The sequence below is a fragment of the Eptatretus burgeri genome, chromosome 6 (genome assembly GCF_056783735.1).
Source record: "Eptatretus burgeri isolate ZD-2024b chromosome 6, Ebu_testis_v1, whole genome shotgun sequence".
NCBI lineage: Eukaryota > Metazoa > Chordata > Myxini > Myxiniformes > Myxinidae > Eptatretus > Eptatretus burgeri.
Window position 1 is genome coordinate 75,055,174 of NC_140966.1, and position 27,357 is coordinate 75,082,530.

A 27,357-nucleotide genomic window follows, 5' to 3' on the forward strand; every position below is an offset into this window, starting at 1 on the left:
ACGACGGGTTTTCATTCCGTCTGACAACGTTGGCGTCAGTTTATTTGGGGGGTCTGTTTAAATTGTGCCGGCTTCTTGTCTGCACCGGCTTTTCTTCTCCCTTGTTCTGAACTCACCTGTTTATTCTTCTCCAGAGCTGTCTGCAGCGGTCATTCCGAGCTGAAGTCTTCACCTGTCCAATATGCCGTTACGAATTGGGTCGTGGATACAGCATGTGCACCAACAAGCCCCTGCAGAAACTTCTCAACGAGTTCTTCCCGGGCTATGGAAATGGCCGATGACCACATTTATTCAAACTCTTTTCCCCAACATTCCCTCCTTGCTCCCCTCCCCCACATTTCCTCCACCACAGTTGATAGCAGAACTTGGAACCACCATCTTTTTTTCATTCACATGGCTCGAGTGATTTCCCCGCACCAATGGGGTTTTCCTGGTGCACACTTCAGCTGCGTAAGGTGCCAAAAATCCTCTGGAACAGTAGGATTTTAACAGCATACTCAATTGTCACCAGCAAGGTGACCTATATTATTGACTTTTGATGTTCTTGAATTTTCTGTTGCCCTGTATTTGAATGGATTTACTCCAGCCTCGGCTGCTTTGCCCTGGCAATGAAAGGGCTTCTTTTTTGTCTTTTTTGTTATCATAAAATGCTTTTGTCTCCTTGATGACGCCTCCCCCCTTTTCCCTCCACTAATAAGCACATGCTAACTCTGAAAGCATTCCATTCACAGCTGCCTCTCTCTCCTTCCTCATTCCTCCATCCCTGTAGCCCTTCACTTAACTTTTATGGTGACCTGATGATAAGCAGTTTTCAAGGTAGACCAATGTAATCACACTTCAATTCAGGACTGGCTTGACTTGTTACTTTGAAAAAGACAAAAAAAAAAGAGGGTCATTATGACTGTTTGTTGGTTACAGTGCATGGATGTTTAACCTGTTCTTGGTCCACTGTGGTTTATGGTTCAAATAATACTCGTCGTGTCTTATCTTCTCTGTTTACCCTTTGCTGCCCTCTCCGACCTGCCTTGAACCATGCAGAACCTGACCGTGTCACTTTAGTTGATCTCGGGGGGGGTTTTTTTTATTTTTTTTTCAATCCTTGCCTTGGTGAAAACCTGGTGAATCATGGTGTTTTGCTACGCCACAGTATTAAGTCACTGCCCAGGCTGACATTCACCAACAGTCCAGAGTCAGGCATGTTTTTGGGTTTTTAAACAAAATGACCGGCCATGTCATGGAGTCTCCAATCCCACTTGCCTTATCAGCAAATTACTGCCTCGTTTAAGCGTCTCTAGACTTGAATCTCAGCAATGCTTTTTACTATCGAATTGCCAGGAAATGTGGCCTTGTTAAGGCCACAATTTGTTTTCTCTTTTTGTAACCACAGTCAGGTTAACGTTATTTTTCAGGGCCGGCTCGCACCCAGCAAGCTGTTGCTTCCTCTGTCAGGCACTACTAGCAGAGCACTTCACTAATACAGGAATTTGCAAAAGTGGTTTTATCGGTTTATCACATCCACTACCTCAAAGCCTTTCAAGTGGCACTGCTTATTTGTTACTCGGTAATATTGGTTTCTGCAGATTACGATGCCTTCTTTCGCTAGGTCGTTTGATCCACAGAAGCAACTTTTGAACACTGACAGTCCAACCATTTGGTTTTTTTTCCTCCTCACTGTGCTTTTTATTTTTTGTTTCGTGTTTTTTGCATTTAACGTTTTAATAGCAGCATTTATAAAAGGAATTTTGACTCTTTGTATGATAAATTCACCAGCAATATAATTACTTTTATAAAGCCAGCCTTACCAAAGCCTTTCTCGTCGTGCTTCGATGCGACTGTGCTTTGCAATGTTGTTGGGGGCCATCAGGCCGACCTTTTGATGTTCAGGTGTGTTCAGAGTTTAAAATGTTCCTTTTTAAAAGGTTTGCTTGTGTACACTAACTGGTGTTGTTTTTAGAGTTCCAATTGTTACCATTTACCTGCTTCATTCTATATTGTAACAAATGTCTTCTTCCCCCTTTTATTACTGGTTTTAAATAAAATTTACTTTCCCCTCACTCATTGCGTACTCGTTTGGTGGTCTGTGTGCAAAATGCCTGTTTGGAGAAGAGTTCAAAACGTTGTCCAAACTTGGTAGTTCTTATCGTCCGAGGCATGTCTTTTATTTATTTTGCATTTTAGAACGCGCATGTACGAACACTTTAATGCCATTAGTTTCACTTGGATGACTGTTCAGTGTTTGATTATAAATAAAAAGGTTTGCCATAAAATGCCAGACATTACTAAAATTGAGCACTGATCAGGTTTTTGCAAAGGTGCTATCTCAAAGGAAATCCAAATGTGGTGACTGTTTATGGCAAAGTGCCCCTCATATTGTACAGCATCTAAATTTTTTCAAGTGATTCATTTCATTTTACATCTTCATTGAGACTCAAGGATAGATTTGCAATGTTTGACGTATAACATAGTGTCTTTTGATTAAACACTTCGGCATGGTGATGGGTAGGCACAGCTCGTATGCAAAAAGAAGCCTGTTCAATCAACTGGTCCACCTTCGTTTGTGGTAACACAGACTGCGATGAACCAGTTGAAATGGGGTAAAGCTCCTGGGCTCTGTGGCATCCATGCTTTACCCATGGTCGTTGCATGCAGTTCTGTGTTCTGTTTGGAACAGAGGCATCATCCCAACTGACTGGAAGAGGGGCCTTGTCCCTCTCTGTAAAGCAGGGTTTCTTAACCTTTTTAGTATTGTTTCCCCCTTTGAAATTGCCAAATAATGATATTTCCACCCACCACATTATCAACACTAAATTAATTTTAAAAACTAAAATTTACTAAAAAAACAATTCCCATAAATATTTTCATTAAAATATTGATACACAATTTATTGCATAACATTAACAGTCTTATATTATTTTAACATTAGCATTCCTAAAATCTGTTGTGTTGATTGTCGTACGATATTTTCTTTTAGCGTTGCCAAATAAGCACGTTAATTTTCAGTGAATTTTTGTTCCGCCAATTTTTTATCGCTTAGAAAGCGTAATCGGACGACGTATTCAACGCAATAAAGTTTGAAAATTGTTCAACCTAAAAAATTATTTCCCCCCGAAATCCAAAAATTTCCTCCAGGTTAAGAATTACTGCTGTAAAGGGAAGGGTGATCGCCAGGACTGCAACAACTACCAAGTGGTGATGCTGCTCTCAGTGCCGGGTGAGGTCTTTGCTCGGATAATTCTTGATATGGTTTGCCACCATCTGCTTGAGCACCAGCGGCCAGAGCAGTCAGGATTGAACTCTTTGGTGTAAACGATTGACAGTATCCTTGCTCTTCCGGTCCTCGCTGAACACAGACGAGAGTTTTGGCAGGGGCTGCAGGCAGCCTATGTTGATCTCTGTAAAGCGTTCGATTCGGTGAATCGGGATGTCCTCTGGAGGATCTTGGTCTTCGTGGGGTGCCACCAAAACTGATCGATGTGATGTTTGAACTCGACTCTGTTACTGAGTGCTGAGAGATGTGGTGGTTCCATCTGACTTATTTCCAGTTGTCACAGAAGTTTGTCAGGGGTGTTGCTGGCCCCAACACTTTTCAGCACGTGCATGGACTGGATTCTGGAGAGGTTCTGATACCTGACCAGACAAACCCGTAACCCCAGTGGCTCCGATTCCTCATTCAGCACCTCGAGGGCCCCCACAAGGATATCCAGTCTCCGCAAAGATGACTGCATCGTCTGCGAAATCATGGTCAGAGATCTTGACATTCCCAAGCGATGCACAGCAACTTGATCTCTCCGACATCCTCCCCAGAATCTAGTCCAGATAAGCGATGAAAAGTGTGGGGGCCAGTACACACCCCTGACAAACTTCAGTAACAACTGGAAATAAGTCAGAGATGGTATCACCATATCTCACAGCACTTTCAGTACCAGAGTCAAGTTCAAACATCAGATTGATCAGGTTTGGTGACACCCCACGAAGACCAAGAATCCTGCAGAGGACATCCCGATTTACTGAATTTAACGCTTTACAGAGATCAGCATATGCTGCAAACAGCCCCTCCTGAAACTCTCGCCTGCGTTCAGTGAGGACCTGAAGAGCAATGATACGGTCAATCGTTGACCTCTGGTGTAAAGCCTGACTGTTCTTGACGCTGGTGCTCAAGCAAATGATGGCGAACCCCATCAAGAATTATCAGAGCAAAGACCTTGCCCGGCACTGAGCAGCGACACCCCTCGGTAGTTGTCGTCTTGCCAATCGCCCTTCCCTTTCCAGAGAGGGACAATAAAGCCCCTCTTCCAGTCAGTTGGGATGATGCCCGTGTTCCAGGCAGAGCACAGAACTGCATGCAACAGCACGAGTGCAGCATTTCCACCAGCCTTGAGAAGTTCAGCATGGATGCCACAGATCCCTGGAGCTTTACCCCATTTCAACCGGTTCATCGCAGTCTGTTTACACAAACGAAGGTGGATTACAGTTGATTGGAAAGTCAGCAATCGGGATAGTAACAACCCTGACATCCAACTCGACAGCTGGTGGATCAGCCTGGTACAGCCGCTCAAAATAACTGGCCCAGCGGGCCTTCACTTTGGACTCCCGTGTCAAGAGCCCACCACCTTCAGCTCTAAATGCAGTACACCGAGGGACTGGCTTGGAAGAACGCAATGTGGGATTTCTTCTGTAAGCAGGATGAGAATCACTTGACCACAGGTGATGCTCTTCCCCCCTCACAGATTCCTCACACAAAGGCCTCCTTGTCCACCCTTAGCACACGTACAGTTTTATGCCTCAGCTCCCTGAACGGCTCAGCTCTGCCATTCAGCCTGGCCCTGTGACTGGTCAATGGTGTCCACTGTCCCTTGAAACACAAAATTCTTCTTCGCCCGATGGTGAGTTCCAATACATCCACCGGCAACATCAAGGACGGTGGTCTTGCAGGCACTCCACAACTCTTCAGCATTCCCCAAAGCACCCAGACCCCCCCCCCTCAAATCCCCACTTTGCCTGTTTACAAACTCCTCAGCTATCCTCTCATCCCCGAGCTTGCCAACATCCAGCGTGGCTGGGATGGTACCATTCTCCTGGATTGAAGCTGAAACTTCAGAGTTGCTGTGACAAGCCTGTGGTCAGTATTGAGGAACTGAGCACTCTGGTCGACCCCACAGTTCAGCAATCATCAAGGAGCACATGGACAATCTCCTTTGCCACACCACCAGTGTTGGATTACCAAGTCCAGCAATGAGCCTGTGGGTGCTGAAACCATGAACGAGCCACCCTAAATCCATGACTTATTCCAAAATCAGGGAACTTCGTGCTGTTCTGGTTCACAGTTCCAGACATATGGCGACCAACACGTCTCATAATCATAACCATCCCTGTCAGTTCCAGTCGATGCATTGAAATCCCCCGAGACTGGAAGAGTATCTCGCCTGGGACACTGATCCATCAGACTCGAGCGTGGCATAGAATGCGTCCTTCACGGTGAGATCACTTGCCTCAGTCGGAGCATAAACAGAGACCAGGGAAATGACACCCAAGGAGTGATGAATCCTTTGTCTCGTAATACGCTCGTTGACCGGTGTTACCTCAATTGTCATTGGAGTCAGCTTATTGGACCCAACGACAGAAACTCCTTTGGCATGGTAACCATCAGAGCGACCAGACCAATAGTAGGAATAACCACCCGCCATGATCTCACCGCAATCCAGTCTCCGAACCTCAGAGTGCTGCAATACCGATGTCCAAACACTTGAGCTCAGATGATAACAGAGACAGGTGATCATCCTTTCTTGGAGATAAGACATTCCAGGCACCACCCGAAGGGGCCGACTCAGGTTAACCCAAGGAGACGCCGTGTGGTGGAAAACCCCAGCACCACCCTGACACGCACTACCGCGTGAAGGTTACCAGGAAGGTTACCCCATGGTTTTTCTCCTATCATCAAAGATTGGGGAGTCTCGAAGGCTTTGTCCCAATCCTGTCATCCGGTGAGCTGCCCTGTAGAGGGCTGCCCACCAACGGTGTGGGTTTTCAGATTTTTTTTGTGCTTTTCATATGTTTTACGGAATGAAGGGTCTTACGTTGGCCGGAGTGCAAATTCTGCCGCCAACCTCCTAATGAAAAGTAACCCAACTGCTGGAGGACGTCCGTAGACACAGTTGGACACTAGATAAGGATGGCCGTTGGCTCAAGGAGCTCCTCCTCCCTTTGATTACAGGTTTCCTGGGTGAAAACGAAGATCCAGGTTTTCAATGACATCCTGGATGCTGCTGTCCTGTCTGTACTTGTTTGTTGAGGATGTTGAGGTCACAGAGAGATTAACTTACCTTGGCAGCGATATTCATGTCTGCTGGCTGTGAGCCAGAGGTCATTAGACATCTGGGTCGGGCCTGAGGAGTCATGGATTCACTGGACCATGGGGTGTGGTGCTGTCTGTTCCTGTACAGAAGGATGAAAGTCCAAGTCTTCAGGTCCTTGGTGTTTCCAGTCTTGCTCTACGGATGTAAGACTTGGACTCTGGCCAGGGATCTGAGACGGAGACTTAAATCCTTCAGTACCAGGTCTCTTTGGAGAATCCTTGGCTATCGCTGGTTGGACTTTGTGTCCAACACGAGGTTGCTGAGAGAGACTCAGATGAGATTTGTTACCTGTATTATCCCTAAGCATCAGTTGTGGCTGTGTGGACATGTGGTTCGTTTTCCTGATGCTTATCCTGCTCACCAGATTCTTTCAGTGAGGGAGCCTTGTGAGGAGGCGGCCAACGGGCTGACCACGTGCCTCATGGTTGCAGCAGGTTGATAGGTATCTCAAAGAGATGGGGATGGGCCAGCCATCTGCGTGGGGGGAGGGGGTGGCCAGACCGTTGGGAGTACCGACGGAAAGTGGATGCAGCAACGTGCTGTTCCGGCGCATGCTCCCATACCTAGTCTGACCTGATTGTCAAGTGCATTGACCAAAAAATGTAATTTCTGAAATCAATTTTCCGTCAGACCAAAACAGCAGGTCCCGTTCTCACCATATTTGGAATTTGAAATCATTTTAAAACAAGTAGTCCTGCAGTGCACGAGCGTGGTATTTTCCCATCAGAATGTCCCCTTCCTACATTCTAGCATTTTGTGGTGGGAAATAAAACTTGGGAAAGAATATCACTCCAACAGTGTCTTGTTTCAGGAACTGTATGGGGCAAACAATTACAGCATTGTGCACAAGTGCCATGGCCAGAAGTCCAAAACCACCGTCTTAAGATGAGGGACACTGCAGCACAGCACAGCACAGCACAGCAGTGCCCCCAGAAATTATGCAACAAAGTGGTTCACAAGCTCAAAAAAATAAAAATAAAAAAAACACATTGTAAAGGAGGACATCAAAATGTACAAGAGGTAAGTTCCAAATAGCTTGCATCATGTGAGGAACACCTTTAAATGAGATGGTTGGAGGTTTATGAGCAAAGTAAAAAGAAGGCAGGATAAGTTAGCGATTGTCGTTAAAGTTGTCTTTTACCAATTAATATCTTCATTTAACCGGACACAAGATTGACAAATACTTTTTACAAAAAAATTATGTATCTCACCTCCCTATTTCTCAAAACCATTTTTAAAATTTCCTCAGCAATGTGAATCTGCAGTTCGTGCTTCCACCAACCTCAGGAAGCAACAGATTCATGTTTTTGCAGAATTAAAAAACATTTCAAGACTTTTATTCTAAGGAGGCTGTGCTTTTCCCACCATGGTGTTCCACTGCATTTTGAGATTCTGGCGTTGCCACCTTGTGCGTTATTCTGGTGAGGATTCCAAGAGGCCAGCAAAAGGTTGAAATCAAGCTCCACGTGTAGGAAAACAATGTCCCCTGCAAACGGCAAACAAATAAAGTTGAATAGCTTAGATCACAAGTATGATACAAGTTGCTCGTTTCCAAAGAAGTTCTGCAGATTTGATGATAAATGGACATCTTGCTTAAGAAATTAGAGTTCATAGAACATTGTAGAGCAGCCTACCCCACGCAGGATGGAAAAGCTAACCCCGTGCATTCGTGAGAAAAAAAAAAGAACGGGCGGGGGTCTTTGAGCAGCAAATTTGATTGGTCGAGATGATGTAATATTTTGTCCAAGTACTGCAAAACGGAAAGATTTTGAAAGTGCCAAAAAGGTGATTTGTGTTCTGCAGTGTTCATGTATCGAATTCATTTTAAATAAAACAACGATTTTTAAGGTTGTGGAAAAAAGTTTTTCGTAAGTTTACTGCCGCTAATGCAGCATCTTTTACACCACCTTATTTAACACACTACATTAATTGTTCGTTCCTGTTGTTTGTGTTCTTTATGACATTCTTAAAAACAGTTTGCTGTTTGGAATGATTTTAAATTTTCTTTGCTAAACAGTCAGAGAGAGAGAAAAAAATTCTCTCACTCTTCTCTGTGCAGTGTGATCAGGCCAAATTCAGAGGCAAAAGTACTGCTTTACTACATAGTGGGGCAACTGAGCATAACAATTGTGCATTTTGTGAGGAAAGCACCAAATTTGGCACACTAGTAGCCCATCATATCATGAACAGATTTGGACATTGGGCCATCTCAAATTCAGCCGCTGATGGCTGTGGCAGCCATTTTCCACTGCCATCAAAAATTTTGAGATGGCCCAATATCCAAATCTGTTCATAATATGATAGGCTACTAGTGTGCCAAATTTGGTGCTTTCCTCACAAAATGCACAATTGTTATGCTATATTTCGCTAAGTTGCCCCACTAACAGGTTAGTTTTCCGATTCATGTTCAAAATGTAACATTCAATTGAAATCAAGTTTTCTCAATCATCAACTGATATCTGCAGACAGACAGACAAGACAAAGAACCAATTGCTTAATCTCGCTTTTCGCTTCGTGCGTGTGGGGTAAATATCTGCAGTCTTCTACTCAAGCACTCCGTGGGGTGGCATCTGTTAATTCACAATTCGGTGAAGCAGTTGCGATTTGTTTCATCACAAGGAAGGAATGTGTGAACTTTCAAATTTTAAATTGAAAAACCTCATGCATTCTAACCTCAGTCAATGTTGAGTATTATAATTGCTTACAGCAAAGAAGAAGAAGAGCAACGTCGTGGTGAGGATTAGCTGAGGTAGTGACAAATCTCTGTAGAGGGATTTCAGAAATGCATTTAAAGCTGTACCAATGTGCTTCAGTGGCTCCAGCAGGAATGTTGTTATTGTAATAGACAGAACCTTGGGTGGGGAGAAGAGAGATAGTGTCACATGAAGATATTCCTGATAGTTTTGTACAGTATTCAAAAAAATTCCTGGGAATTCTACAATTGCCTAAATACTTTCCACCAACCTTTGGCACATCTGGAGCAATGTAAAAGGTTACAATCCACTTATGCTATATTTAGCTAAGTTGCCCCACTATAAGGTCATAACAATTGTGCATTTTGTGAGGAAAGCACCAAATTTGGCACACTGGTAGCTTATCATATTATGAACAGATTTGGATATTGGGCCATCTCAAATTCAGCCGCTGATGGCTGTGGCAGCCATTTTCCACTGCCATCAAAATTTTGAGAAGACGATTTGTTAGAAGATTTGTTAGAAGAAGAAATCTGTTCATAATATTGTTACGAATTTCGCCTGCCCGGCGTGCGATCGCCCACCGGAACGAACAATTCAGTCGTGACCCTCCTGGAACTACCGCCAGGAGCCAGTCACGGGTAGGGGTTTAACCTCACCACAACCCAGTCCGCATTCTACCCGTGCTAAATAGGGTGAATCGCCGAAAGTCGATATACCTCAGTACTCGCACGGGTAACCTACCGAGGGGTTGTACCACGCCACAGGTCGACTCCGGACACGAACCACTTAAGCGGCTCGTTCCGTGCTACAGGGATAACCGAGCGGAGTTATCGTCGACCTTGACGGTTCAGATTGGTTACCGGGTGTTTTAAACCTACTATCAATCCCTTACGTGATGCAAGATGGAGATTCAACAAAGAAAAGGACGAAGCGAAACGGGGGAACAGTTCAACAAGCAAGCACTTTATTTCCACACACGTAAGCAGGCAAATGGGAACAAAAGCAGGCAAATAGGAACAAAGGAAAGCACTACGACTGAATAAAAGGCAATTATTTACAGCACAGTCACTTATACAGCTTTTACTTGTCGGACTGGCGCCACAAACACACATACAAAAGCCCGAAAAGAAAAGAAAAGAAGTGACTTCCCTCATGGACCGTCGAGTCCTCCTTTCCTACTACCGTCAGCGCGGTCACACCTGGTTCCGGCCTCCCACGCGTCTGGCGAACCCTCTCCGGCACCCCTCGTCCGGACGCGCAAGTCCACCACAGGCCGCACTGCGGCGCCTCCCGTCCGCGTCTCCACCAACAGGCCACGCCGGGCCACGAGCGCGGGAATGAGAGAGGAGGAAGGGAGCACTTTGGAGAGCGAGACCCAAGGAGAGAGACCAAGCCTTTTTGGAGAGAGAGAGAGCGAGAGAGATCGAGCCTTTTTGGAGAGAGAGCTGGTGTCTTTTTCGGAGAGAGCTACAGCCAACATGAGCCACGATCAGAGAGGACTGAGCCTCGCGTCCGTTTGCCTTTTGTAAGGCGGGGCTCCGCCCTTCACCGCGCGGGGCTCCGCCCCGTTCGCGGCTCCACCTCCCTCCGAGGCGTTTCCAGAAGGCTCTCGAAGGGGGGTGTGCCCCCACTCCGACCGCCTCATGCCGGGCCTCCACCAATGGGGAGGGAGCTGCCCTGCCCCCCTTCCCGTGCCAGCCTTGGCACCGCAGAGGGGTGCGCAAACCCGCGCACTAGCGCAGGTTTCTTTTTTTCCGTTGTCGTTGGTTGGTTTGAGGTTGTTGGATCCAAAATAACGATAGAGAAAGAAAAATGGCTAACTCAAACCGTCGCAGCCTGGATGAATCACACATATTCCCTCTAAACAACAGGTGTGGACTAACTACACATGAACTTAGCGTCATAACTGATCTCAGGACCCTTTATGGTGTATTGCGAATTTCCACAGCCGTAACAATATGATAGGCTACTAGTGTGCCAAATTTGGTGCTTTCCTCACAAAATGCATAATTGTTATGCCGAGTTGCCCCACAACAAAATTACAAAGACCACAACAGCAGTTGTTTATCACATCCAAATGAACTACTGAAAGTATTTTGGTGAAATTTTTTTTATAAACATCCTCAAAATCAATCCTACCTTCAGAGGTGATACTTTGTAGATCGGATTAACCATGACGGACTTGTAGAACTCAACACAGCAACTTTCTTCCTTTTTTCCGGGGAAAGACGCTGCAGAAACCGAATGCACCGTTTTATCGTCCCTGCAATGTTACGATTTCTCACCTACTTTCTGCTTTCCAGTTTTACAAAACTCAGCGCTGCCCAATGGAGAACAAATCAAAAGTATGGTAGGAAGTACAACTATTCAGGACATAGTGTTGAAAAAAAAAGGAAACTGCTTTAAGTCCATCCATTTAAGTTGCAAGGAAATTCCCCGGAAGGAATCTAAACGATAATAGACTGGAAAACATGGCAGAATTCGGCAGCAACCAGAAGTGGGTCGCAGCATCAGGCGATATCAAATGCCATTTTAACGAGAAGGCCAAAAGTACTTGCACAAAGGAGGATGGTCGATCTAGATGGGTCTTAATGATAGTCTGACCTCCCAAAGATTATCGATCACCAACTAAAGGTTGTAGTTGCTAACAGATATGTGAAGATCCTCAAAGTAATTTTCCCAATCGGGGTTTCAGACTTTTGATCTAATTGTTAACATGAAACTGCTCGCCATGAATCTTGATGCATAAGCAGCATACAAAGAGATCGACACAAGAAACCAATCAACCCATACATAATGCCTGTGCCACGTCCACTTATTGGCACCAATTTGTTGACATTCAATATTCCATCAAATTGTGGTGAGAGTTGTAATTTGGACCAATTATTCATTCTCTTCCATCCCTCGTGCACACCACTTCTCTCATTTTAATCACTCGCACTATGTCTCTTCTCTTACCTGCCTCCTCTCACTCACTGATTGACTCCAAATTTGTCAATCTGGGTTTCCAACATTTGTGGGAATCTGCTGACCTTTCCTGCCAAGTCACTCAATAAATGAATCAACTTCATTTCTTATACACTTGGTCCTCATTTAACGTCGTAGTTGCGTTCTCAGAAAATGTGACTCACCAAAACAAGGTTCAGTGAATCATATTTTCCAATAACAATAAATGTATAAATTTGGGTTAGGTTCTTTTGAACATTTCTCGCCAGAAAAGAAAACATTAAAAGTTGAAATACTTTACATGTATAGTACACTCCTAAATTAAATAACATTTTATAATAAACTAATTACCATTAAATTTTAGTGCCATCATTCTAAGAGTTTGCCAACGCTTGAATTACCATCAAACTAAGAGGCATTGGTTTTGATCTTCGATCCAGATGGCCAAGAGTCTCCATATTCTCCATGATGCTAGTTCTAGTGCGGCTCATCTTGGGAGGACTCGGAGGTGTTACACTCTGTGGACTGATTTTTGCCGACATTCCCATGAATTGTTTTTACCATCGGAGGAGGGAGCCCAAGCTCTTTCCCAATATCAACCGCTTGTTCTCAGCATCAAAATGCTTAAAAAACCTACAATTTAATTTGTAAGCTAATTGTTTTTCTTTTCTTACTACCAGACACACTTATTAAGTGCTTTTTGACTCTCTTCATAAAAGGATTGAATCACGCTTCAAACAACGTCAAAATTGTGTGGAACTTTTCTGCTCCACGCTGATGAGGGCCGACAAGCCCGAAACACGTGTTCCTGGATGTTCCCCTTCCGGGGTCGACTGCTCTATAAAATTGAGAATTTATTTCTTCCTGTTATTGGATGTACAATCTCATGGAGATGTAGGGGGCTGTGGCTTTGCTAAGCTCATGCCTAAGGGGTGGTGCCAATGCAACTGTTTAGCCAGAAGGGCCTTTTTAAAATTAAAATTTTTCCTGGCTACCCCCAAGAACAGTTTTGTGTACCACAAACAGGTTAATGTGTGGCAGGCATTTCCTGTTGGTCAGGGTGCATGTAGCAATAACTGGTGTGGCAATTGCTTCCTGATACCCACGACAGTAATGGGGTGATCTGATCTCCAAAAACGACTCTTCCAACCCTGAATGCAACATGACGCTGATGAACATGACCCTCAATGAGACATGGCTTACATATGTGCATGATGTCAGCGTCATGTTGCATTCAGAGTCGGAATGGTAATTTTTTGTTTAATTTATCTTGCCTGACCACAACGTCATCTAACTGGCATTCAGTGGGACAGACCGAGTTTGTGTGGGAGACGACGCTTGTTGCTAACAGGTCATGCAACATTTGCTGTCATGGGATTTGGGGGTTCAATATACAGTCATGCGCCACTTAACGACGGGGTTATGTTCTGAGAAACGCGTCGTTAAGCGACGTCGTCGTTGTGCGAACATCATTTTTTTTTTTTTCGTTTTTGAACATTGTACTTACACAAACCTAGACACCTAGGCTATATGGTGTAGCCTATTGCTCCTCGGATACAAACCTGTACAGCATGTTACTGTACTGAATACTGTCGGCAATTGTAACACACATCCAAGAGAGACGGAAGACACGTTACATTTACCTTTGTGCTGTTCATGACGGCCATCGGTGTTGTTAGCAGCAGCTTACAATCTCCTCTCGCATCGATTTAATTATGGAAAGGTGAATAATTAGCGTTTGGATTTTATAAATACATAATCATTGCATCGATGTTATAATCTACAAATGAAGAAACGAGCACCTGTCAATTGTGATATATATTTTCGGAACAGTGCGATTGCTTTAAGAATATAAAAAGCTTCACTAAAAATAAATCTGTGTTTTAATGTCGACGAAGAACAACCATTTATTCTCGGAATTCTTCAATACAAAGGTAATTTACTTGCTTGAAGGTAAACGTGCAAACATTGGTTCAGTTTGAAAGCCGATTTCCTTGAATCCCGATTTAGCACGATCCTGTTTTTTTCGCGGACATTTTATGGACCTCAACGATCGCATTATAAAAGGGCCACACTGTCGTTTATTATCATTATGAGGTATTATATACTGTACAGTGTAGATAATTGTATGTGCTATTTTTATACGAGGCTACATCACTCGGCGATAGGAATTTTTCAGTTACATTTTTTTTTCAAAGCTGGCAGATCTGTCGTGTTTGCGATCCGTCATTGCCCGGAACGTCGTTAAGCGGCGCATGACTGTAGATAAATACATATCAAGATGCATGGAACTCAGTATCAAATTCCTTTCGCTAAATGTGTTTGTCCATTGTCTACCAAATGTCATTGTAATTCATGTAAAAGTACATTGCCGCTTAATTTATTTGTCTCACATGTTATTCCAATGAGCCTTAACTCCTCCATGAGCCTGAGATTGCAAAATATTTTCTGTATCTTGAATGCGGCATCTTTCCCCACTTTACCAAGCTCGTTTCATTTATCCTTATTATTATATTATAGCGCGGCGACATCGCGCTGTTATATAATTGGCTATTCTGTCCTGTGTCTTCTGTCACACTTATGGCCTTATACGTCCCTTTGATCTGAGGGCTATAAATATAAATTTGTCCAACGTCACAACTCTTCCCATCATGCATGCTAATTCACCGTGTCTACATTTAAATTTTATAACTGCAAAATTGTTTCATCATTCTTAACCTCGACTTTTACTGCCCCCAGCCACGCGATATCGAAGTATTCGCTTCTTGTTTATATTTCTTTTGAAGAAAACACATCACGTTCACTATGGCTCATTGGTCATCTAAATTCTCAGGCTTCAAACTGTTGAGTGAGTGATACAGTTGAACTTTTACAAACTTGTGGAAAACGTGTTGTATGAAAAGTCTTGCCAAAGAACAAGTCGACCCAGTTTCCAGAGGGCGAGTTGTCACAGCACTCGGGGTGAGACTTGGTCACTGCCGCGTGTTGCTCCGCAAATGCCTCCTGGTGATACACGGCGGTGGTATCATGCAAGGAGATGGCTCACCCTGTTAGTATTTACAAGCTCTACAGATTATAATCGTTAATAATAATTATTATTAACGAGCCGAAACCCCGTCACAGACGGATTCCGTTCTATGAGCCCAATATGACAACCAGTGGCGACTCTTGTAAGAGCCGGATCCCAGTCGATGTACTCCATGGCCTTACCTATTGAGACCTACAAAACGTCCTTGTACACAATTTTTTTGGTGTACACGACTCCAAGTGAAGAGGTCCCCTGATTTGTGCACGTGTCTACTTTGACGTACACAGTGTCGAAACTTCTCAGGTCACAGTACCGAGAAAAATGTGACGCGACCGCGAGGAGGAGCAGAAAATCGGTCCTTCAGTATTAATATATAGATTATCCTTACACTTTACTGTTCAAAGTTGAAAAATGTGCCCTCCGGTGGACGATTTCAGTAACTACACCGTTTCCGTGTGATGATATTGATATATTTATATTTATTTATTCTGCTTCAGAATTGAAGTTTGACTATTGCCACTATGTGTGATGCACTCTTACAGGTACGAAGTTTCTTTCAGTCCAGGTCACAGTACCGAGAAAAACGTGACGCGACCGCTTGGAGGAGCACAAAATTGGTCCTTCAGTGTTAATATATAGATAGATGCCTCTGAGTAAAATGTAATGCAATATGCTCTGCCTTGTGCCTCAAAATATCTTTGGATAAATGACAATGGCCTACCTATTTATCATGACCCATATGGTGGGTGGTGAGGGTTAAGTTCAGGAAAGGAAGGGAAGAGGAATGATATGATTGAAAAGAAAAGGATGGGAAGGGGAAGGATTTCATCAGATGAGAAATTATTAAAAAGAAAAGGAGGGGATGATAGGAAAAAAAAAGGAAGGGAAAGGGAACGATATGAAAGAAATGGGAGAGAAAGGAAATTTGGAAAAAGAAACACAAGAAGATTAGCAAAAAGGAAGGGGCTAAGTATTTGCCATGTCAGTGTCTCCAAAATGGAGACATGGATGTCTCCATTTTAATTACGTAATAAAAAGATGCCCCCCTCCCCCTAAATCAAAAGTCCATACACCATATACTTGAAATAAATAGTCAGAGAAATTTCGATAAAATCTCAGACTTGAATAACGAGTCAGGTATCGGTTTGAATAAATCATAGAAAAAGTTTCAAAAAGTCTTACCTTGTACAGGAGAAGGTAATTCCACAAGAAGCTAAGCATAAACAGCACCAGGAAGATGACTTGTGGCTGTATTAGCCAACGGATCAAATACCAAACATTGGTTGAAATGCAGATGGTCAAGCACAAGATGAAAACTGCAACCTGTTGTGAGGATAGAACTTTACTCGCAACTCACATCAATATCCAAATGTGTTTGTCGCGAGATCATTCGAATTGGCAAAATATATCACAAACAACAAAATTATTTTAAAAATTAAACAAAATGGCCGATGGACAGTACCTGAGCTAGGAACACAGGCTCCAATCCCACAGCTTCCTGCAGCCGCCAGGTAGGGTGGTCAGTTATGGGCCGGAATCTCTGAAGTAAGGATGCAACATTGCCAGTGTGGGAAACCTTGGTCTCTTTTTCATGTTGAATGATATCCCTCAGCCAACTTACATCTCTTGTGCTCAACTCAACTTCAATGTGGCCCTGGAGTTCAGGAGTCACCTGCACACACATACGAGATAAAGTCTCACCTTTGTCAAATGTACTCGATGGGAATGTAACGACAAATTAAAAAACTTGAGAAAACACAAGATCTGTTCTTATTACATTTTACACTTCTCGTTGTGCAAAAAAACCATCATGAAACCTTACGATTACACAGCAAAAGATTTTCAGCAAACTTTTGAGTAAGTAGTCTTGCGAGACTAAGGGGATGCGAGATCATCGTAACGCGCGCGTGTGTGTGTGTGTGTGTGTGTGTGTGTGTGTGTGTGTGTGTGTGTGTGTGTGTGTGTGTGTGTGTGTGTGTGTGTATGCGCGTGTGTGTGTGTGTGTGTGTGTATGCGCGTGTGTGTGTGTGTGTGTGCGTGTGTGTGTGTGTGTCCGTGTCTACATCTTTTTGCTTTAAAAAATGGTATTCTTTGAAACCGCTTGTCCAATCGATGCAAAATTTTAAACATAGGAGGGACTCCTCATGGAGAATATTTTGTTGCTTACAGTGGCATCATAGGTCACATGGTATGGCAGCCATATTGGATTAACAGAACAGATTTGGACAACATTTTCACCTGGTAGCAACAGTTCACCTGGTAGAAGCGGATAAGAAAACCAGGGAACCACCGATAGGCATGGATGACCCACAAAATATTTAACGGAAAAGAAAGTAAATACCTACAGACTTTTCTTTTTCTAATGTGGTGAACAAGCTTTGGTACATCACAGGGGATGAAGGCTGTGGTCAAGTTTCGTCGAAATTGTGTGTTTAGTTTCTGAGAAGAAAGCAAATACATAATTTGTCGGGACTACTTCCTCCACCCCCCCCCCCAACACTCATCCCTCACCCCGTAGACCCCCTCAGCCCCCCAATTTTTTTTAATGTCGTGAACAAACTTTAGTGCATCATGGGTGATGAAGGTTGTGGTCAAGTTTCATCAGAATAGCATGTGTAGTTTCTGATAAGAAAGCAAATACCTATTTTGGGGGGAAAAAACACCACAGGGCACGATTTTTTTTTAATGCCATGAACAAACTTTGGTACATACCGAATGATGAAGGTTATGGTGAAGTTTCATCGAAATCGTGTTGTAATATCAGAGAAGAAGTTGCAAGTGTTTGTGGACGGACGGTCGGACGGACGGACAGACGAGGCGCCATCCCATAAGCTCCCAGGAACTACGTCCCTGGTACGCTAAAAATGAAACTTGGCATGTGTCACCGACTCCCCACGGGGTAGATAGGGTGATAACAATGATATAATCGGTGCAGTGGTATTCCAGCCAGCCATAATTGGTTGAATTGAATTCCTCATCCAAGAATTTGAAACCTCATATATCTGATCTCTGGCCCGATGGGAGTGAAGAAGTAGATTTAGGATGCTCATAACCCATGCCAAGAAACTATGTGACATAGTAGGGTGCATGGATGATACCAGTGGGCCATAACAGTCGTGTGTTCAGTTAACGATGCTATTTTTTGTGAAGAATGAACGCACGAGGTGAGACAATGTACTCTACGAGTGCCGTTCCAGTTCATGTGGAGACAGCCATGTCTTGCATTTGTGGGTCCATGATTGGCTACAAAACGCATGTGATGCTCCACAGCTACTTGGCAATGGGAGACAGCTGCCTCAACCAAAAATAGTTGGAAGGAGAGTGGTGGGAAGAAAATAAATGGAAAAATTTGATCATGATCAAATCTATTATTTCAGTTTTCAGCCTCGCACATTCCCAAAGGGATGGAGAGGCTACTTTAATCGGTCTGTTTTAAAAATCTGTTTTAATAAAGCACCTCCGGGCAGCCTCAAGCATGATTCAATAAAGTTGTTCAATTTAGCCACAAGTTCGTTTTGCGTCCTTGTCTACACCTAGATCGAGTGGCGCACAAAGGGTTGGTTAGACAAATACTCCGGTGAGGCTTTGCGTTGTTCAATGGCCTATCTTGTTGAAATTTCAGTTTTGAGTTTCACGTTAAAAAAAAATTAAAGGCAACACACAGCTTAGATAAGCATACATGTTCCGACTCAACCACTCTCAAAGCCTAAGCCTCTTATGTTGTAAAACAAAAAGTGAGTTTGACAATTCCCTGCAGCAACATGGTGGAAGCATGGTGAAAGAAGGTGTTCTCACCACCGAGTAACCTTTGACGAACTCGAGGATTCGGTGGAACAGATCCTGCAGCAAGTTCAAATCACCTTTGTGGCTTTCGCTCGACTCACAGTCTGCCAGCTGTTTGGGACATGCAGTCAAACCCTCCAGGTTAGCAATTCAATCTGTGATGCATCGTGAATGGTTTTGTGATGCAACTGCATTTTAAGCCACAGTTTTTGGTTACCATTACGACAGATGAACTGATCAAAATGCATTGCCCATCAAAGAAGACACCAATTTGATTACTCCACCCAGAGGCGGCACGAAAGTAACCCCAATAAATCGAAAAAGGATTTGGTTTTTCTTTAAATAACAGAACCACACTGAACGCAAATGCCTTGCAGAATTCCAAAAGCAAGGAGGGGTAAGTGGGCCTGCCCCCACGACCTCCAAAAAACTCGCACATGACAAGTTGGCATTCTATGACAGCATAATTAAATTGCAAGACCATTATGAGTCAGGCACGGTGCAGAGGTAGCGTACTTACCTTTGAGCCGTCTAGTCTTGGTCAAATTCCTGACCTGCCTATATACTGTCAGAAAGTGTGCCGTCAACTTTAATGAAGAAAAGCTGGTTGTCTCATCTGCTTGCAATAGTTGCGGAAGTTAAAGATCCCACAGTGTCTCTCACAAAGTCAGGGAGTTTTCACCAGCACCCAAAACGAATTACAAATTCCTGCCCAGGTTACTTCCAGTTGACAATCAGGCCTGGTCAACCAGTTCGTGAAAGACTTACACCAAATATATATATATGTCTACAACACCAGGAAATGCATCGAGAGTGTCGCTGAAGTTGGATTTACCATTTAACGGAAAGATTGCAGGAGCCATAAGGGACCGCTTGCTGAACGACCACCCTGAGGGACTAAATGATAAATGGTGCAGCTTCCGCTGGTGGAATAGCAGAAGAATACTTTTTAATCAAGTCGACCCTGCTGGGAATCGAACCCAGAACAAAACACCTCAAAAGGCAAACACAATAACCCTCTGAACAATTCTGCAACTGCTTATTGACTCAGATAACTTCTCCACTCCTCTTGCAACATCAGAGTTAAAATAACTCGGGATGAAATCAATTTTGATCCCGACGACAACGTTCGATGTGTAACAAGGTAAATATCGACTACAACTTGCCATCCTACTTGCTCCTTTGTCCAAAGCTCCAACTCACCTCAGATGAAAGTGACGCTTCCCTTGCGACACAGTCATTCTCACCCGCCGCTTTCTCTTTTTCTTCTTCACACGCTGCCAACTCACTTTTCAAAATAGAGTCCTCCGTCTGGCATAATCACAACAATGACATGCACAATCAGGAACTTTTATCCAACAATCCATTGGCGAACAAAAACACAGCTAGTCCTTTTTACCAGGTTCTTCTACACACGTTCGTTCATGGTGCAAATCACTCAAAAACACCGCAGGGACTCCACTGTGAAGAAAGAAGAATGCGATGGTAGATTTGGTGACTGCAGATCTCTGACTGTCCTGTCGTTCTCGAACCAATTCCGAACAGATGCAGTGGCAAGGCGAGGTGCACCGTCATGATGGTAGACAAGAGGACCCTCAATGTAATAACACATCACAGCCAGTCGTGCAAGGGTTGTCCAAAATGTGACAACAACACTTCTTCATAAAGCAAATGCTGGTTTCCAGTGGGAACGAATGTGCACAAGCAGGTTCGGAGGATTCATTTCAAGTCTCACGTTTAACATCCTTCAAATCTTCCTCAAAGAAGCAAAGGGTCTACTGCTCTTTCATCGCAGACAGGTTGACGGGCTCTGTTTTCTATAAGCTCTCCGGTCAAGCTCTGTGTTCTTCCATGCCTCCGGGTCACATGGGTACCTCCATTAATCTCCTCCTTGGGAAATTCTAAAAATTCAAACTTGCTGCTCACCTATACCTTTTTGTTAGTCTCTTCTCCCATTTGTGGAATATTATTCATCAGGTTCATTCAATGCAGATTCTCACCACAACACTCTTGGACCTCAACTTAGCAGAACACCACCATGTCAGATCATCCTCCACCACTTCCAGTGATATTTTCTGCCCTCATTAATCCTTCAATGTACTTGCAGGTTTCTGTGCTTCCTTTTCTCTGCCCTCCGAGGGCTGCATCTTCATCCCTTCTCTTGTTTCCTCAACATGTTGTCCTCTTGTCCCAGTGTGTCATTTTCAACCCTCTACCACCTCACACTTTTGCAAAGCTATATTTTGCATCTAAATAAGTTTTAAAAAAAAAAACAACAAAATAAGCATTTTTCTTCCTGGTTGGCATTCTCTCAAGCCACACTTGCCTGCTGAGATGAATCATCGATGCCATCATTTGCACCAGTGTATCCCAGCATATCTGTGAGGTCATACCACTTGTCTTCTGCCTCCACAGCACGTTGGTCATTTGTCCCAATCGTCCTTCCAAACAGCAAAAGAACCAGAACAAGCTGAGCCTGTCGCATCATCTGCAAAGGAACAGGTATGTTGAGATATGGTGCAATCACATACAGCATGGGATCTTTAAAGAGGGATACAGCCACAAACTCTCAATCTCAGAATTGGAAGGAAAAAAATTGGAAACCTAGAAAGAAGGTGGGCTTGGGGAGGGTTATTAATAATGGGGGCAGAAAAGATTATTGTCGTGGATGGTGGATGACCTGAGATGGTGGCCAATAACTGTTTTAAAGCCCTGAAGGGAAGAGAGATTGAAGAGACTGAGGAAGTTGATTCTACAGGCAGGGGGGGGAGGGGAGAGGAACAAATAAGTGGAGATGAGTAGTCAGTTAGAATTTTGGAGTTTAACCAGAAGAGGGTTGCTGGCAGACCACGTACCCCCGACATAAACTTGGGAGGGTCAGAGCATGGAAACGACAGAGGGTGGAAGACCAGAAACCACCGACCTGTCTGCAATGTAAAAGTGATAGGCCTAGAAACTCAGCTTAATCGCAGGAGATTCCAATGATTATGGAAAGCCTTGGTTATCACAGCAGCAAGCTGAGCAAGGTGTGAGGCAGGGGAGCCAGCCCAGAGGGGAGAGCAGTACTCCATCAACCTGCGGATGAAGGTCTTGTAGGTGGATGCAAGTTCAGGTGCGTCAATGAAGGACTTCACACAGTGGAGGATGCTCAGTTGGTGACTGGCTTTGGAATTTGAGATGCGGTTTGCCCAAAAAAGATCATGACTGACAGTGAAGCCCAAAAATTTGGGTGACTGACAAACCTTCATATCGACTTCCTTAACAATCCTCTTGAAGAAGTTCAGACTACCTTTTGGGAGAGAGTGAGTGAGAGTGAGATTTGTCAGGATTGAAAGACATGTTACAAGTGTTTGACCATCTTGTGATTTTGTCAACATCTGAAGAGAGGGAAGATGCTGCAGCCTGCCTGTCTAAACGATGAGGGATGTCATGGCAGAGGGTGGAGTCATCAGAAAATAAAAAAGAGGATTTTCCAGACAGTCAGAGAGATCACTGATGAAGATCAGGAATTGGATTAGGCCAAGAACACTGCCTTGGGGCACACCAGCCTTGGCAGGGAGAGGAGATGAAAAGATTCCCTTGAGTGCCACACGTTGGTGACAAGAGTAGATTAAGTCAGCAAGACATGTGGAGTTGACCTTGGATGTTATTTGCAGAGAGTTTGGAGAGTAAGGCAGGATGCCAAACTGTGTCAAAAGCATGGGATATGTCCAGAGAGATGACCCTGATCTCATGATATCATCTGATTGGGCTTTTTCTGTAGACTTGCACAATCATCTCAAAATTATCTCAACACATTTTTAGATTGGAAGTAGTGGAAATTGGTGTCGAGGAATGCCAAAAAAAGACCAGATCTCCTCTTACCAGGACAAGCGCACCATGACCCAGAAAGAGTCTGGGGGGAAAGGCATCAAAATAATCAATTATGGACAAAGTGTAGGTTGGCAAATCATGAACCCGACCCAACTCTCTTATTTATAAGTCAATGAAAATTTTTGAATGTACTCTTTTGAATTGTAAATAATATTGTAACAGTCTGCTTGTTCGATCCAGTTGCCCCAGGTTTGAATCTGATGAGTCGTGTCAAAATGACGACAGTCCCTCGTCCCAGAGCCCCCCTGTCGAATCCCAAGCCGTGTTACCGTGCAAATTGAGCTCCTCGGTAAGAGCGAGCGCCATGCCGATAGGCAGTCATGCGACGGATATTATCTTCGGCCAAGCTACCGTATCACTTGATGCGATCTTATCTAATCAATCAACGAATCTGCCTTAAAACAGGGTAAAGTCACCAGATTAAACCATCGCAAACAATCAGTATGACCGGACACCAAGTCAGGTTTAACAAGTGGAATGTGAATAAAAAAGCAAATATGTACAAAACAAGTGATCACCATAATAATTCTCCTGATAATATGTGCCCCACGGAACAGTCCAAGCGACGGATGAGAACCTTAATTAACAATGTATTTGAGGCCTCAGACACACATGACAAAATACATAGGTTGACACGGGACAAGCAGAGTAGCTCGGACAAACCTGATAATGTTATTTGGCAGGAAGATGGCCAGCTCCATGTACGAGATCTGAATGCTGCACGAGGGGGAGGGACGCAGGCTAGTGGGAGGGGCGTGACACCAACAGGACAAGGTGGGGCTGGGCTCCTCGCACAGCTCGCTGGAGTGCAGCCTTCCACGTAGAGTGTTCTCAATTCTCCTCTGCACTTCCTGGTAGTCCATGCCTTTATAACCTGGCATGCTTACGTCACAGATGACGATTCATGCCCCTCCCCTCCCCTTTGCTGTTGGTCCGAGCCCGACCAGTGGGCGGGGTTTATGCCTTTACAAACTGAAGTCAAGGTCCTTTCGTACTCGGTCCTTCTGCGACCCCTTATCCCACCTAAATTCAGGGTTGATGGCCCAATGCACCACAAAAAGGGTATTTCCACAGAAAACAGAGGGTTAAAAACATCAGATAAGGGCTCGCAGGAATGAGGAACTTTCGACACATTTTCAACACACGTATCAAGTCAGAGTCTGATGTTTCTAAATCTACGAATTAGCAACGCATATCGAAAATGACTTTAATTACTTTATGCTTATTCCATCCATCCATTAGGACTATACTCTGTGCAGAGCGTTGGTGCTGCCTAAGCAGTCTCCTTGGCTGTTGGGAACAATCCTGGACGGGTCTCCATTCCGACACAGGATACCAGGAAGCTGGCACTCATTTTGCCGGCCTGGGAAGGATGACAGGGAGAGGTCAACCCCACTTGGTATGAATTCAACAGCTGAGTGGGATATGATCTCAGGACCCTAAGATCCCAAGCCCACCATTTATGCTGATTATAAACACTCAATTATGGGGAAACTACATGATATCAAGCATTTATTAACTCCAGGAATGTTTTCTGCAACACTTTCTTCTCTGGCCAAAGGGTGGGGTTACCTTCCCTCCCCTCTATTCTATTTCTGGTAATAGGTGATAGACTTGTGCTCAGGCACATGCAGGTGTAAAGACCAGGAAGAAGACAATGTCTAGATGCCATTCCTGGATGCTCTTGTACGTCCAATTCACAACGATTTGACTGTTCATTGCAAGGAAATGATCAAGAAATCTGTCACTCACCAGAATATGACGACCTCGAAGTCTTTCCAATTGGTTGCAGCGAACCACTTTCTTTGAAGTTCCAGTTTTTGTTCAATCACATACAGGCCATCTTGGTGTGATCTGGATTTCAGAAACACGTGAGGGAGTAAAAAAAATAAAAAATAAAAAAAAATCGAATGGTCGAGGGTGTTCACAAACATGTTTTTTTTTTAAATCCAATGTGCGAGTTGAGAAAACAAGTGTATGACATTCACATCTTGCTGTAGCTATTGTTACAACCTGCCACTGCACAAAATTGGGTCCGTAGCCACAAGTTGCTGGTACAACATCCTCCAAAGTCTAAAGTTACATTCCCAAGGCACTCACAAAGACTGATGCAAGGAGGCAACATACAAGTATGGTGGATATCACACAACATGACGACCGCAGTCTCACGGCTGCCACGTAAATGCAACGGTCAATACCACGAGGTTTCACATCAACTATAAACCTCCGATGAGGTACATCAAAAGCTTTCTGAAAATAAAAGTGAACAAAATTTGCCACACTATCAATTTCAAAACAGCTTATTATATCCTCATAAAACCACAGCTTTGTGACAACATCTACGAGGGCATGCTTAAAACATAATGCCTCCAATTATTTTTATTCAAAACAGTTAAAGATATTGAAATGAAAACAAAGCACAGTCCACACATTAGTTATTTCCTCCACTGGGTGCAGAATTTCATGATTCTGACATATGTCCCAGTACGACATCAGTCAAGATGGCAAAGGGCAGCACAATGTTGTGAGTGTTGTGAGGCATGAAGTGCTGGAGTTGAGAGTTGAGACGACCGACTGGAGCTGAGAGTCGGGATGACCGACTGGAGAAGACAGTTTGGTGCACGATTGCTTATATCAAACTTTGGCCACACTGCCCCCATTGCATGTTCACAGCCTTTTTAACCTATATTACCTGTGCCATAAGCCTGGATCTTGTAACATAAAATAAAAGACTGGTTATAAATCTCAGCAAACGTCCGAAGCCGTAACTTGGGTAAACCTCAGCACACGTCCGAAGCCGTGGTGTGGGTAAACCTCAGTACACGTCCGAAGCCGTGGTGTGGGTAAACCTCAGTACACGTCCGAAGCCGTGGTGTGGGTAAACCTCAGTACACGTCCGTTGCGTTGCACCTACTCTTTGCCAAATGGCCTTGTGTTCAGTTAAACGATCAGGCCAAAAGGAAGCCAAAGTCTGGAGCTTAACAGCTTTCAAACTACCATTGTTTGGATAAAATGCCTGGTGTTGGCTTAATCGCTAGAGTGGTGGGCTTGGGATCCTTGGATCCTGAGTTCAAATCCCCCAGTGCAGTTGAATTAATACCAGGTGGGGTTGACTCTGCCTGTCATCCTTCCGAGGTCAGAAAAATGAGTGCCAGCATATGCTGGTATCCTGTGTCGGAGTGGCGACCCGTCCAGGATTGTGCCCAATAGCCAAGGAGACTGCTTAGGCAGCACCAACGCTCTGCACAGAGTATGGTCCCAATGGATGGATGGATGAATGGATTGCATGGATAAAGGATATCCCTCACAGATGTCTCTGAAATCAGATGTTCCTCAATGGCACTTTATACACATAAACTCCTTCATGTCCCATCTCGACACTGTCGAAGCTCCTGAACACCAACCACTCACCACTCCTCCTCCTCCTCCTCCTCCTCCAATTATGAACCTCGAGCACAAATTCATTGTTCAGGACAAGGGCAAATCGATGATGGCGAATGGGACATCTGCACATCTCTGTCCCAAAATGGATGGGCATATCACTTCCCTGGCAGAGTTATCCCACCCCACTTCCCTTCAAGGCTGGAAAAAAAAAACACACACACACACACACACACACACACACACACACACACACACACACACACACACACACACACACACACACACACACACACACACACACACACACACACACACACACACACACACACACACATATCTTCAAATCTTCTGCCATCTTTATATAGTTCATGCTGCACTGCCTCCCTCTTCCTGCCTCAATACTTCAATACATCGCCCTCTGCTCTCCCTCCCCTTCAGGGAATACAACATCGGTTCTTAAAGATGGTGCTCGAGGTGAAACAAAATTCAGATGAATCAATCGGTAAACTTTGACCGAAGCACAGACCACGAACGCCATTCCTCGCACCCAAGATGTCTCATCTCACGTCAATATCATATGAGTAACGAATGTAGATGTACATGCGACATGATGCAGCATACTGTATGTACAGGACGGGAATCGGGAAAAGAAACATCCACCACTCACAGCTTTCCTCAAATCATCACACAGGGTTCCTTTTGGGCGTGGCCTACAGAGAGACTCTTCCTTCCTTCCCCTTCCCCTTCCCCTTCCCCTTCCCCTTCCCCTTCCCCTTCCCCTTCCCCTTCCCCTTCCCCTTCCCCTTCCCCTTCCCCTTCCACATATTCTTCTTCTTCTTATTCTTCTTCTTCTTCTACTTCTTCTTCTTCTTCTTCTTCTTCTACTTCTTCTTCTTCTTCTTCTTCTTCTTCTTCTTCAACATATTCTTCTTATTCTTATTCTTCTTCTTCTTCTACTTCTTCTTCTTCTTATTTTTCTTCTACTTCTTCTTCTTCTTCTTCTTCTTCAACATATTCTTCTTATTCTTATTCTTCTTCTTCTTCTACTTCTTCTTCTTCTTATTTTTCTTCTACTTCTTCTTCTTCTTCTTCTTCTTCTTCTTCTTCTTCCCCCCGCGATTTCAAAGTCCGAGTGATGACGGGTCTTGTGAGCACGTTCTCGAGGAGCGGTGTATAATATCTGATTCCTCCCCACAGTGCTTGTAATTTACTCATCAAGTCGAATTGTTTCATGGTTTACATAGTGAACTATTTAAATGTCATTTCGCTTCGAATAAAATAATTCTGAGCAGAT

General features: G+C 44.0%; 2 protein-coding genes across 7 annotated transcripts in view; one reads left to right on the forward strand and one right to left on the reverse strand.

Moving 5' to 3' along the window:
- The window catches only part of UHRF1 (ubiquitin like with PHD and ring finger domains 1), a 95,580-nt gene extending 93,526 nt beyond the window's left edge, over window positions 1–2,054 (forward strand). Inside the window, exon 16 of the mRNA XM_085885691.1 lies at window positions 135–2,054. Coding sequence (XP_085741817.1) covers window positions 135–281 — 147 coding nt within the window. The 3' untranslated portion in view covers window positions 282–2,054. The remainder of the gene's footprint in view (window positions 1–134) is intronic.
- Window positions 2,055–7,153: 5,099 nt separating this feature from the next.
- On the reverse strand, window positions 7,154–26,845 carry LOC147025081 (chloride channel CLIC-like protein 1). 6 transcript variants are annotated; one of them, XM_085885696.1, is made up of 12 exons: window positions 26,731–26,845; window positions 24,432–24,533; window positions 23,930–24,042; window positions 21,133–21,294; window positions 20,010–20,117; window positions 18,819–18,917; window positions 16,486–16,695; window positions 16,206–16,346; window positions 14,905–14,998; window positions 11,189–11,280; window positions 9,059–9,205; window positions 7,154–7,839 (listed from the first exon to the last, which is right to left on the reverse strand). In XM_085885696.1, exons 4-12 carry the CDS (start codon window positions 21,292–21,294, stop codon window positions 7,690–7,692), a joined length of 1,203 nt encoding a protein of 400 aa, XP_085741822.1. In that variant the 5' UTR covers window positions 23,930–24,042; window positions 24,432–24,533; window positions 26,731–26,845; the 3' UTR covers window positions 7,154–7,689. The 6 variants fall into 6 exon arrangements, 5 of the variants coding, with proteins under 5 accessions (XP_085741822.1, XP_085741818.1, XP_085741819.1 ...); XM_085885692.1 differs by having other exon boundaries at window positions 23,895–24,042; XM_085885693.1 differs by lacking the exon at window positions 26,731–26,845 and adding an exon at window positions 26,664–26,685 and having other exon boundaries at window positions 23,895–24,042.
- Between the last annotated feature and the right edge of the window lie 512 nt (window positions 26,846–27,357).